The sequence below is a fragment of the Corvus cornix genome, chromosome 8 (genome assembly GCF_000738735.6).
Source record: "Corvus cornix cornix isolate S_Up_H32 chromosome 8, ASM73873v5, whole genome shotgun sequence".
In the NCBI taxonomy this organism is placed as follows: Eukaryota; Metazoa; Chordata; class Aves; order Passeriformes; family Corvidae; genus Corvus; species Corvus cornix.
Genome location: NC_046338.1, coordinates 2,555,492 through 2,568,865, shown reverse-complemented (window position 1 = coordinate 2,568,865; position 13,374 = coordinate 2,555,492). Strand labels below are relative to the sequence as shown.

Below are 13,374 nucleotides of genomic sequence, written 5' to 3'. Positions count from 1 at the left end.
AGAAAAAGAAGAGATCCCAGTAGGATAGAAGGTCCTTTGAGCCCTGAAACCGTGTTTACCAAAGACCTGATGCTTTGCAGGCTAACAGACTCTGTCAGTAATGTTTTACAGAAATACTGGAAAAACCGCAGGTAGCTGAATTGCAGATTTCTTGAGGCAGTATTGACCAGAAGGTAACTTGAATGGTCTGATGAGCTTTTATCAAATTAAACAAAAAGCTGAATGGACTTTATGTGGAGCTTAATTTACTGTGCTTTGAAGTCAGAGTCTTTTTAAAGCAGCTGTTTCAAAGTGCATGAAACTGGAGAGGGTGAGGGGTGGAACGGGGAGGTTTGACATTTTACATAACTCTTGGGAAGGACTGTGAGATGCTGTTCCTCCCTGTCTGCGCTGAGAGATAAGTCCCCAGTGCCTGGTTGCTTCTGCACAGTCCAGCTGCCCTGGAGAGCTGTCAGGCTGTAGGAGCTCATGGACTCACCTGCTCCAAGTGATCCATGGAAGCAGAAAGAGGCATTTCAGCACTCCAGGAGCTTCAAGTTACCCTGAGCTGGAGAAGCAGCGTGAATTGTGCCTGCCTTGAGCTGCCTGGGTCAGTGCTGCGGGGATTTTCCTGTGGTTTAGCAACAGGGATCCCACAGCTGCCTTATTCCTGGCTTCCCTTTATTAGTAGTAGCAGTTTTTCGTGCTGTTGAACTGAAGTCTCATTTGCTGCACATTCAGCAGGTTATGTTTTGTCCTTCTCCCAGGGAACATGGGAAACAATTGTTTTCTCTTTTCTAACAAAATCACTGCATAGTCATTCACGGCAGGAAGTGGAGCAATTTAAGTGTCTCCAAATATCTTTCCTCTTTTCTTTATGCCCCAAACAGGCTCCAGATGCAGCGTTACAAAAATGCAAACTGACTTCTTATTTGTAGAAGGTGGTATTCAAGTAGATGATTTTTTTTTTTTTTTTTTACTTTCTTGGTCTGTTGGGCAGTGAGATGCAGGCTGGAATGCTTTGACAAGTTGCTGGCTAAACGTTTGCCCTCTTGTGATAATTTGAGCTTTTGTCTGTTCTTGTGATAAGTTTGTTATGAACAAAGAAGCATATTCACGTCTTTGTTAAGCACATTTTCACCTGATCATGTGATGGAAACCTGTGGCTTACTGGCAAAAGCTACACAGCTGTATTAAAAAGCAGTTTTACAATGGCTATCAGCTTGGTACTGGGAAAACTGATAAAGGCAGCTTTTCTCCCATCTCTACAACCCATCCACATTCATTAACATCAAAGTTCTGTAAGCCTCAGTACCAACTGTGTTGGTACTCATCTCACGGAGGATTTGCTTCTCTCCCCCTATGGGAAAGTTCTACATCCTTTAAATCATATTAAGCTGCTTCATGTGTAAAATAATTCTTAATAGTGTGTCATGAATTGAATCCAGTGTAGCTTTTTGAAAAATTCTCTTGGAGTTCAGCTTAAAAACTACTTTTCAGGACCTAAGAGCTGGTGAATGCAATTGAGCACATTCCTGGAGAAGTTTCTGAGGTGTTTGTGATTAGTGGATTCCGAAACCTCAGTGCTGCAGTAGTAATGTGTTGGGAGAGCAGAGACCACTTTAATAAGAAATCAAAGAGATTTTGTGTCTCACAGGAAGATACAGACAGACCCACAGGAACAGCTTGATGAGGGACAGATCTGGAGAACCTGGAGGCAGGAAGTCACATTAGGGGTTGGGTATTCCCTGACACTGGGCTGGAGGGGGTCATCAGTTTGACCCTAAATGAGAAGTTAGGGAGGAATCTCATAGAATAACAGACTTCTTTAGATTGGGAAAGTCCTCTGAGACCTTTGAGGCCAATTGTTCCCCTCAGCACTGCCAAGGCCACCACTGCCCCATGTCCCCAAGTGCCACATCCACACAGCTTTTAAATCCCTCCAAGGATGGGGATTCCACCCTTGCAGCTGTGCCAGGGCTGGACGGGCCTTTCCATGAAGAAATTTTTCTTCATACCCACCCTGAGCCTGCCCTGGCCCAGCCTGAGGCCGTTCCCTCTCCTCCTGTCCCTGTTCCCTGGGAGCAGAGCCCGACCCCCCCCCGGCTGCCCCCTCCTGTCAGGGACTTGTGCAGAGCCACAAGGTCCCCCCTGAGCCTCCTTTGCTCCAGCCTGAGCCCCTTTCCCAGCTCCCTCAGCCTCTCCTGGGGCTCCAGCCCCTTCCCAGCTCCGTTCCCTTCCCTGGACATGCTCCAGCCCTTCAATGTCCTTCTTGTCGTGACCTCAGGATTCCAGGTGCCTCAGCAGTGCCCAGCACAGGGGACAGGCACTGCCCTGGTCCTGCTGCCACACCAGTGCTGACAAAAGCCAGATTTTTGGTCATCCAAGCCATGCACAGCCAGTTTTTCCAGGAGAATGCTGTGGGAAACAGCGTTAAAAGCTTCACAGAAGTCCAGGTAGACACATCCACAGCCTTTCCCTCATCCACTAAGCAGGCTTTGTGGTTTTGGCTGGGATAGAGTTAATTTCCCTCTTAGTAGCTGGTGCACTGCTGTGTTTTGGGTTTAGCATGAGAACAATGTTGATAACACAGTGATGTTTTAGTTGTTGCTAAGTAGCGATTACTCTGAGTCAAGGACTTCTCAGTTTCCCATGCTCTGCCAGTGAGGAGGTGCACCAGAAGCCAGGAGGGTTGATCTGAACAGAGGGATATTCCATACTGTAGGATATCATGCTCAGTATGTAAATGGGGGGGAGTTGGCCAGGAGGGGTGAATCACTGCTCAGGAACAGGCTGGGCATCAGGATTGTGCATCACTTGGTTGTTTTCAGGTTTTATTCCTCTCTCTCTTTTTGTTATGTCCTTTTTCATTATATTTATTAGTATTAGCATTTTTATTGCCTTTTACTTTATTCAGGTATTAAACTGTTCTTATCTCAGCCTTGGGTTACCCCAGCCAAAACCGGGGCAGCAGATTTTGGTCGAGCAGGACATGCCTTTCACGTGCTGATCCCCAGGTTGTCCCGCATTCAGGAAAGGACTGAGATTTTCCTTATCCCTCCTTTTGCTGTCTTGTAGAGCAAATTCTAGGAGCATCCCTCCTGGCCCTGTGAGCTGCAGCAGCTCTGGACAATACCTGAGTTTGCAGAGAAACTGGAGCATTACTGAGAACATCTGTTTTTCTTTGCTTTGTTGCATATCCTTGAAATAAATGCTGAGCAGTATTATTACTATTAACCTTTAGAAATGTTTTCCCTTCTTCCCCTAAATTCTCCAATCTGGTTGTTCTTTTTCATTTCCTGCTAGAAAGAATAGCTTTTAATAAAAACAAAAAACCCCAAACCAAAGAAATTCATTATTATTCCACAGATGTCTTCTGCCTGCGAGAGAAGGCGAGAATTTAAAGGGACAAAACTGTAGCTGGATTTTCTGTTAACCACTTGGTAAATCTCAGCAAGGCTGAGATAATGTAGATGAGGCTCGAGGAAGCTGTGCTGGCCTGGCAGTGGGCATGTGGAGATGATGGAGCAGTGGGTGTGGAAGAGCTCAGCCCAGAGAGCTCCAAATCTGTTCTGAAATGATGAGATTTGAGGTGTATGTTGGTGCTGATGGATAAGCATGAAGTATCCTAAAAACTCACGGAAGTTTTGAGGTGTTCTGTTTTCTTAGTACCTCACCCTGCTGGAAGATGCTGCTCCCCAAATCCAAGGAGTATTGTCCCACTAGGAATTTTCTGTCTGTTTGCAATGTGGTTCGCTGTAACCCTAAAATTCTCTGCAACCTTTCTGCCAACCCTTCTGTCTGCTCCCCGTCTACCCTGTTCCGCATCCCTGGAAGTGTTCAAGGCTAGACTGGATGGAGCTCTGAGCAACCTGGGACAGTGGAAGGTGTCCCTGCCCGTGGCAGGGGGTGCAATGAGATGATCCTTAAGTTCCCTTTCAACCCAACCCAGGCTGGGGATTCTGTGAGCCTTTGGGCCAAGTCACTGTGTGCGGATCCTTGTTGCGTAAAACCCAACCTGTCCTGTGTGTGCCCACTTTTATTTTGCAGCTTCTTCTGCAGCAAGTCTTCCATAATTCATGCGTTTGCTGTTCGTGAAGCAAGGTTTCCATGCAGAGGAGAGCTCTGGTTTGTGTGAAAACACATCCTGCGCTTCCACAGGCTTTGACCAGTGCTGAGGCCAGCTCACCTCACTGGTGGAAGTGCTGCTGGGCTCTCTGGTTGGATCTTTAGTTCAGGAATTCTTTGAATCTGAAAGCTGATCAAACCCACAACCTGTGTTAAGGCCCACTGAGTGCAGGCTGTGTAGGTGATACCATTTATACTTTTTTCCTTGGCTTGTTGGTATTTTTTTTCTTCTTTCCCACACATCTCTATCTCTTCTTTATCTCATCACACAGTGGCTTTCCTCCACTTCCTTAGGAGTTCAGGGTTTTTTTTTTTTTCTTATCTCTGTGGCTTTTCCCTGTAGTCAGCACTCAGTGTGTATTTTCTGGAGCTGCAAAGTCTGAAAGTCTAAGATACTAAGAGAGTCTAATGAATGTAATCCCTGTGACTTTAGCTCTGTCGAGAGCAAATATGAAAGGCGGATAAAACGTTAGATGGATTGAGAAGTTTGATAAATTAAAAGATAGCGACAGGCACCTGAGTCCACTGCACAGTGACACTGAAAACGCCCAGAGCCGGTGCCTATCTTTGATTTTTTTGTTTGGGAAGAGCAGTAGTGTGTGAGGTCTTTTCCCTGGGGTCCCTGGTCCACAGCAGAGGGGTGGGGACTTCGCTGTGCTCTCCTGCCCTGCCAGACCCACGCGGCTCTGAGTCACTGCCGGCCACCGTGTTCGTTCTAGCTGGGGAAGGTTGATACGATTTCAGATCCCAGATGATGAAAGCCTGGTGTGGGAAACCCATTGTGCCACCTCCTCCTCTTATTTTGCTGTTCCCTCTCCTCCTTTGGGTGGGGCTCTGTGTGGTTTGTTTCTGGGTTTTTTTTTCCCTTCCCTGCAAATTCCTGTTTCTTTGCTGACATTTCCCACAACAGTTTTGATTAATGCCGGCTGCACACCAGAGCTTCTGAAATTCATTGCTTTATTCCCTCACTGCAGATCAATAAATAGTAATGTTTTATTTCCAGTGCTTTGCCTTACATCACAGCAAAGTTCACCGTTCCTTCTTGAATACTGCTCTGTATTTAAGTTTGTGTTGCTTCAGCACATCAGCCTGCAGTTTATTTCTTTGGTACAGCCAGAGGCTGTGCGTTGTGTAAGCTCCTTCCTGTGCAGTCCTGCTGACTGCAACCAGAGTGGAAGAGGCAGAAACAGGTCTGAAATGCTTCGGATTTCACTCCGATGCAGTGGATCTAACGAAAACCAGTTGAGCACTTTCTCAGGGATGTTTTTCCAGGCTCTAGAGTGCCTTTGGCAGTTCCTACAGCCAACTGCTGTAAACATGTTGGAGTGAGTGAACAGAAGATTTGGACCTTGAGTCTTAACCCTAAAGTGAGGCCACCTTAAGGAGGGAATCAAACCTCACTCACAGCTGGCTCTCCCTCTCTTCCCTGTCTGTTGTTGGGAGGCACTTTGTGCTTTGAAAAGACTGCAGGATGCTTGTCAGTCCTGATTCTTGCATCCCATTGGCATTGTTGGTGCCACTGTGGAGGGTGGCTCTGCAAAGGGAATAACAGGCACTTCACAAAATGAGAGCACGAATGAGTATTTTGAGTAATTGCACAGCACCGAGCATATAGGTACATTACTCGTGCACTTCTACCTTTGTTCTACATAATAGTGAGACAAACATAAAATGCCTCTGGTTCTTTTCGTTGTTGGCGGGTGTCTTTTCCTTGTACAGCATCAAAAGTGTTGTGTCTAAGAGTCTTCCAGCCTGGTATCTGAATCACTGAAGAGTTTTAAATATGGATATGTGTGTTAGACCTGGAAGTGGTCCCATGCAAAATGTAATGAAGCTGGGCTGCTCTGACCTCTGAGCTCCAACGCGTTTGTTTTGGCTCCCTCACAGAAACCTGCAGTATACAAATTGGCACTTGTAAAAATGTTCAGATAAATCAAAAAATGGTACAGGGGGAAAAAAGTTTCAAACTGTTTCTTTTGGGATCCTTTGCCATGCTATTTTGGATGTGTGTTTTTGTGGCAGCAGGCAGTTTGTTGCTTGAAGAAAGCTGAAATATTCTAGGAAGTCAGGCTAGCTGGATTTAGATCTCAAGTGATGCCAAAACTAATATAGCCTGTAACTAAGTGAGAGTGACTTTGCACAGGGAATGTCAGTCACCCGCAGCTTTGTCTTACATTTTCATATGAGCCTTTAAAAAAGCAAAACACAAACAAAACCCCGGCAAACGTGAGAGCTGCTCCCATCCAATAGAGTCGTAGTTTCAGTGCTCCTCATCCTCGGCGCAGGGAGGGTCTGCTGGGGCTGGCTGGGTGGATGGGGTGGGTTGTCAGAGCAGGGAATGCCTGCGGTGGTGGGAGCTGGGCTGGCCTGGAGTGCCCTCTCTTGGCTGCTGCACACCCCACCTTTCGGGAGGGACAAGGGAACAGGCAGCCTGGTTTATCACTTTAATTTCCCAGCAGAATGGACAGAGGTCAGCTGCACTGGTTCTGCCTCCAGAGTTGCTTCCTAAGGCCCTGTGAGTGTGGATGTTTGGTGCCCGTGGCAATCGAAGCCACAATAAAGTTGCAGCTCCAGCGTTGCACGTAGGACGCTCTTAACTCCCTGCTCCTGGGGCTCTTAACATTTTAGCAGAGCTCAGGTTTTTAAGAGATTTCATACTGCTCCTAACCCAGAGATCCCAGAGGCAGCAACTGCAGTGGCCCCTGCCTGACTCTCCACTGCTAAATGAATCCAGAACAAATGAGGCTCTGAAAATAAGGAGAAAAATTTGACACCTGGACTCCAGGAAACATTTGCGGATTTTGATGAGGGGCGGGGGTAGAAGGGAAAACCTATGGTTCAACATAGTTAAATATATGGTGTGCTAAGAATGAATAAATTGTGGCTATTTTAAACAAGTTCATAGACTCTGTGGCTGGCTTGGGCACAAAGGGAAGGACACCAGCTACAACACACGAGTTCCTCAAAGGGTTACCTGGAGGCCACTGTCCTGGGCTGCTGCTGCTGCATGGCAGGGGGCAGCTCTCAGCGTTTACACAAGTGGCAAAAGTTCTCACATGTAATTCCTGTCTTAAAAAAGAGCTTGTGTCAGTGCTCGTGAGTTAAGGGGGTTTGTCTCCTCATGGCCCTACTTTGCAGTCCAGTTCCTTTTCCCATTGTTCATAAATGATTCATTGGTGTAAAGGAATCCTTCAGGAAAGGTGAAAGCTCCTCTTAATTGTGCCAAGGCTTGTTCATGACCGTCTTGGAGGTTTTTTCCAATCTTAATGTTTGTATGATTCATTCTCATTTTAAGATGGCCAGTTTGCATGGGATTGCCCATTGCACTCTCCTTGTGCTCTGATACAAAGCCATGTGATAATTTCTTGAAATATTGAAATTGTATCACTTCTGGGTTTGAGGAAGGAGTTTCTCCCCAGCTTGCAAAGTCCATCCCAGTAAATGAGCCCTCACTTTAAAGCAGAGGCTGAAATCTGGTCCTCCCTGCTGGTGACTAAAAATCACTATTATCTGGCTTAACATGAGCCAAGTAAAATGAGTCTAGAGCCTCAGGGTAGGTGTACAGTCACACTGGTGCTCTTTAGTGACTTGGAATGGTTCTAGCTGGTCTGTTAACATGGAGGCAGCCCCGAAATCCCACTGTGGGAGTGAACTTGCCTTTTAACTATACTGACTGTATACAAACTATACCTTTGCCACTTAGTATAGAAGGCAAGGATCTGGTTTTCATCCTGCTGCAAGCACTGCTTTCTTTTAAAAACAAGGCAACAGCCCTCATGGTGCAGTTGCACTCACCATTTAGAAAATGTGAATTCAGTGAATTTGGTGTTTGCTGTCTTGTTTTGGCAGGTGTTTCTTTAGGGTGTGCTTGGGGTCGAGGGTAAATCATAAGGCAAGGCTTCAAAAAATCACAGTGATCCTTTGGCTTAGATGAGGAAAGCACAGTGCAATCCACCGTTGTGATAGAATATTAAATCACAGAGGGAATATGGATGCGTGATTACACCTTGAAATTCAGTGGGTCTGTGCCTTCTTGTGCAGCTTTTGTTGCATTTCTCGTGGCAGTCGCATCGTGGTTCAGCCACTGGTGAACTCTGAGGTTTTGAGCGCTGCTGGTGCTGCTGGCTGAGCTCTCACTGTGCAGTTCATCCCGCTCTTCTCTCCCTGTACAATAGCTCCCTCTGCTTGAAGTCAGCAGTGGAATTGTTTTCTGCTCTCCTGGACAACAGTTTTTAGCATGGACCCCTTTTTTAAGATTTCTGCTGCTCTTCATGAAGCAATTCCAGTGCATGGCTTGTGCTCGTGTGTGTTGTGAAGCAGGGAAAGTAACCACATTGTCCTCAAAACTTCTTTGCCTAGGATCTGTTTCTTTGCAGGACCTCTCTTCCTTTTTAGAAGGAGGACTAAAGTTGCTTGGAACACTTCTTTCAGCTAAATTATCTCTTACCAAAACATGGTGATTTATTGAGCAAAACTGTTTTTATTTCAGTGGTGAGTTGAAACAGGGCTGTTTCTCATCAGAAATGTGGTAGTTAGGCCACTGACCCTGCATAGAAGCAGCTAATGGTGAGATTCCCATGTCCTGCTTAAGTGGTTCTAGACCAGAACCCAAAAAAGAGCAGCTTTGGATCAAGCAGAGCAGGGGTTTGAACCTGGTTCTCCCCCATCCTCAGTCAGCACTGTAATTACTGGGCCAGTCATTCACTCACAGAATTTTGTAAGCTTATCTGCATGGGTGGGGGTGAGTGCTGGGTTTGTTTTGTTCATTTTTTATCAATATAGCTAAGCCAGCAAAAGTCATATTATAAAAGCTGTTGTGTCAGCAAAGGTGTAGTTTTGCTGAGAGAGCATTCACCCATTCAGGGAACCAGCATAAACCTCCCTTGCTACGGCGAGATGAGCCCATGATAGGAAAACTTGCTGGTTTCGTTCTCCAGCAAAGCCTCCCCAGTGTGAACTGTGCCTGCTTTGCTGCAAAGTGGCTGTCTGGGCAGGATCCTGGGTGTGCAGAGATGTCCAGAAGGTTATATCTAATTTGCAGTGGAGCAAACCCCCAGATTAAAACCACCTCAGAAGTCTGTGTTGGTTCCAGGGTCGTTGGGCTGGTTGGGCACAGGGGTTTGCTGGCAAGGGCAGGCAAAGCCAACCCTGAACAAAGAGCAATGATAACTTCAATTATCTACATTCAACACTTAAAGCAAAGCTGGTTTTTTTGGTCCATCCTGGAATCCCTTTGGATTCTTCTGAGCTTCCTGCTCTTTGGTCTGTTCCTGAAAATCTCCCGAGGGGATGCGGCTCATGGCTGTTGAAAGCACAGGGAATCCTCCCCTCAGCACCAGGTGCAGCAGGTTTGGGCACAGACACTCGGGCAGCACGAGCACCTTGGCACAGGAGGCAAACACAGGGAGCCTGCTGGGCTTGGCTGCCAAGACATGACACTCATGAGAAAACCTCTTGTGTGCACTGCGGATAAATTGTAAAATCGTAAGATTATAAAAGAGCAGGATCAAGCAGTAGAACGGGAGAGAATTGTTGCTAATCTTTATTTACTTGAATCCAGCTCCAGCTTGGCTCTTCCTGCTGAACTCTAATTTCACTTCTCTAATTTCAGCCTTTTACAGATATTACAGGCATTGCCTCATATGTTTGCACATACCTTAAAAAACATGTGCCCTCGGAAAGCAGTGTATAGTCATATAAAAATAAAGAGTTTAAAAAGCATTCCTGTTTTCAAATTAGCACTGAGGTGCTGAATTCACGGTGGTCTTTGTGATTTGAATTTTGCCCTTTTTTTTATCCCTCCCATGCCCCAAATAAGATGCAAGTCCTGAGGGAAAAACAGCCCATGATTATGCATTTGGAGAGCCAGTGCATGCAAGGAGCATTTCTGAACTTTATCAGCCCTTACCAAGGGGGAGAAAGGCTATTTGCAATCTTAGGAAAACAAACGAGGAAACAAAAATTTTAAAAAATTAAAAACCCACACAGTTGTTTTGTGTCTCTTTCTGCCACCATAAAATAATTTATATTTTCATTGGATTGAGGATAATTTTTTTAATGAGTGAAGGCATGATAGAAGTGGTACAGGACACAAAGGAAAGGCCAGTACTGGGTAAAGGAGTAAATGAAGTGGGTATCTTTGCATCAGTTTACAATGTGTATAATATTGTTGTGCTTCACACTCTCTGTATCCACCACTACAGTGTTCCTTGTTCTCAGTAATCATCTTAGTTACTCTTCTGTTGCTGTCTCCTGTACCCTGTTAAGGAGGAGAAAATGTCTTTTAGAAGTTGTCACGTGGATTTGACAAAGCAGAAATGCTACAGTAACACAGCACACATCAACTGCTGTCTCTTCAAGATTTGGGGGTTTCATTTGAACTTAATATTTTGAATTAAACTTCTGACGTTGCAATGATTTTTACCATCTTTTTTGCTGCTCTGAAGCCCTCGGGTGACGTGCGGAGTGGTTATTTTCTGTGACATTAGCACGTCCCAGGCTGGATGGAGGCTGGTGGAAGGCTGCCAGTGTTGTTGTTCTATTTGCAGGTTGGCCTGGCTGTGTCTGTGTGTGTAAGGAGAGGGCAGGCAGGGTATCGGTCACCTTTCAGATCTTAACATTTCTTAATGGATTAGGCAAGTGATGGAATATCTTCCTTTTTGCAAACTGTAAGCCCTGGCAGAGTTAGCAGACAGTGTTTTTTGAATGTCTCAGCAGGCTTCATTTCTGTAGCATTAGAGGATGAACGTGCTTGAGTGCTCTTTACGCACTCCAAACAAACATCATCTTTCAAGGCCTTCACTTGTGGGGTGTTTTTTTTTAATTTTTCCCCCCAGGATCCCTTGGATCCAGCAGGAACAGCCATTGTGATCAGCTCCCTGGTGGCAGGTGGAGTGGCCGAGCGCGGGGGGCAGATTTTGCCGGGTGACCGCTTGGTGTTCGTGAATGAGAAATACTTGGATGGTGCCACCTTGGCAGAGGCAGTGGAAGTGTTAAAATCTGTGCCCCCAGGTACAGTTTCCCTTGGAATCTGCAAGCCTTTGGTGGTAAGAACTGATTTTAACTATTTTTTTCTTATTTGCTCCTATGGCATGTGTAGAGGGGGTTGTTGTGTTTGTGGGGAAGAATTCAGGGTAGGGTATGTGTGCATTTGGGAAACAACTGAGTTGCTGTGCCTTGACAGGTCCAGAAATTCTGGCAAATGAGCAGCTCAGTGTCCAAAAGGTCTGACTGGAAAACCAGCACCCTCAAGTTCCTCCTTAAAGCACATCCACGTGGAACTGGGAGATGTGCCTGGGCAAATCCATGTGCACTGTGCACAGGTGTAACATGGTGCCAGCAATTCAGCAACCAAGTTAAATGTGTGCTGGTGCCCATTTCTCTCTGAGACACTGCTAAGTGCTTGCTTGAGCTTTGACATCAAAGAAACTTACTCTGTTTGAAGTCAAGACTATAAATTCAAGCAGAATTTCCTTTTTCGAATCAGGGCTTTGGAACAGTAGTTTACTGGGGAATGCTACAGTATTGTTCATCAAGGGCACCCAGGCAAAATTAATTAAAGCCCCAGTTAATAGAAAGTGCTTGTAATTCAAAGTGGTAAAGGAGTTGTGAAATAGGAATGTAGGAAAGCTGTTAAATACATTCTTTTCTAAAAATTGCTATTTCGATGTTCATATCCTTGTATTTGCCTTTCTTTCCTACACATCTCTTGAGGTTTTAGCACATCCGAACCAGTATCTTCAAAGAATAAAAGCTGTTGACTTCATCCTCTCTATTTATGGCTTTGTATTGTTATAATTCTGTAACCTTTCCCTGTCTCTAATGGCTGATTCTCCTTCTCCCTTTTAATTTATTGAAAAATGTGGGGATTCTTTTTGTCATTTTCCTGACTCATTGTTGGGATTACCTGTTTTAGGGAGAAAGCAGAGAGGAGGAGAACATGCACGGTGTGGATACTAACAGCATCAAAAGCAGCCCTGGGTCTCCAGAGCCAATAGATAACACCAATTTCTCAGTAATACTTGAAGCACCACAGGTATTTGGTTACTTTTTTGGTTCAACTCAAGTTTATACAGACAGGAAATCATGTTTTAAAGTAAAAAATACGGTATGTTTTTCAGATAAGACTGAAAGTATTGGATTCCCTCTGAAAAAGCCTCTAACAGCAAACTGTATGCCAAGTGCATCGTGAGCAGGGAGCACTTAGCAATGCGGTTCCCAGACTGCCTTATCAAATTTATTAAGTCATTAAAATACCTTGGGTTACCTTGGATATGAAATAGGAATGCTGTGTTGTTATTATTGGTCAGAAGTGGTGGGATCAGCTTTGCAGAGAAAGTAAAGAATGGAAGCAGAATGCTTTTAATTATCATGAAGCAAAACAAAAAAAGTAGTTTAGAGTACAAGGCACTCTTGAAATATTTTCTTCTTCATAGCCTTCTGTAGCCTTCTGATGTTCTCTGGAGTGATTTCTTTACTCTTGCCTCAACTATCTTCTTTCTTACTATCTGAGAAATAATTCTGTTTATTGTAGGAGGATGTGGCAGTAAAGATAGTGAGAAACTCAGATACCAGGGTAATAGGCAATAATATTGCAGTTCTCACCAGTGCAGAGCTAGAGAGATGTGGATATCTTTGAACTTTCATCTGTTCTCGAGTGCTTTGCAAAATTCATGCTGGTAAATGTATTCTTTTTAGACCAAAAAATACAATACATAAAGGATCATCCAGAACTGCAACACAGGAAGAAAAATAAATTCCAGATTTTCGTGTAGCTAAACATGTGTACCTGTCTCTGGATGCAAACCTATTTTTAATGCTGAAAGGGTAGATTAGAAGCACAAAAAGGAGCAGTATTATGGGGTAGATGTGGGTATACTGTGAAGAAATCAGCCTGGATGATGATAAATGATATTTACTGATTTTCACAGTGTAAAACGGCGTTTCTTGTTTTCTGGGTGTGTGGGAAGGGTTGCAGAGAATCAGTCCTCTGCCAGCTCAGATTGGTTTTCCATTTCCTAAATAAAACCAATGTCATTAAGTACTTTTAAAGAAAATATTTTATCTTAAAGTCCTGAAACTGGAGCGATCAATTTGGACAAAACACCCGCAGAGGAATTGACTTGCATTTTGTTTCACCTCATGTGTGACAGCTTTGGTAGTAGCTAAAACTCCCATCCATTTATTACCTTACCTGCTCACACAGGTGCCAGGAGTGGTGTGTTCTGATGGCTCCCACTCTGAGGCCCTGGCAAGCGAAATTTCAAC

The 13,374-nt window shown here is 44.8% G+C and overlaps 1 protein-coding gene across 4 annotated transcripts in view; it reads left to right on the top strand.

Annotated features, from left to right (window-relative positions):
- The window catches only part of PATJ (PATJ crumbs cell polarity complex component), a 140,000-nt gene that overhangs the window by 37,881 nt on the left and 88,745 nt on the right, over positions 1–13,374 (top strand). For all 4 annotated transcript variants that reach the window (XM_039555943.1, XM_039555942.1, XM_039555941.1 and 1 more), the window contains 2 exons: positions 10,944–11,153; positions 12,023–12,142. In XM_039555943.1, the coding sequence (XP_039411877.1) occupies positions 10,944–11,153; positions 12,023–12,142 (330 nt within the window). The remainder of the gene's footprint in view (positions 1–10,943; positions 11,154–12,022; positions 12,143–13,374) is intronic.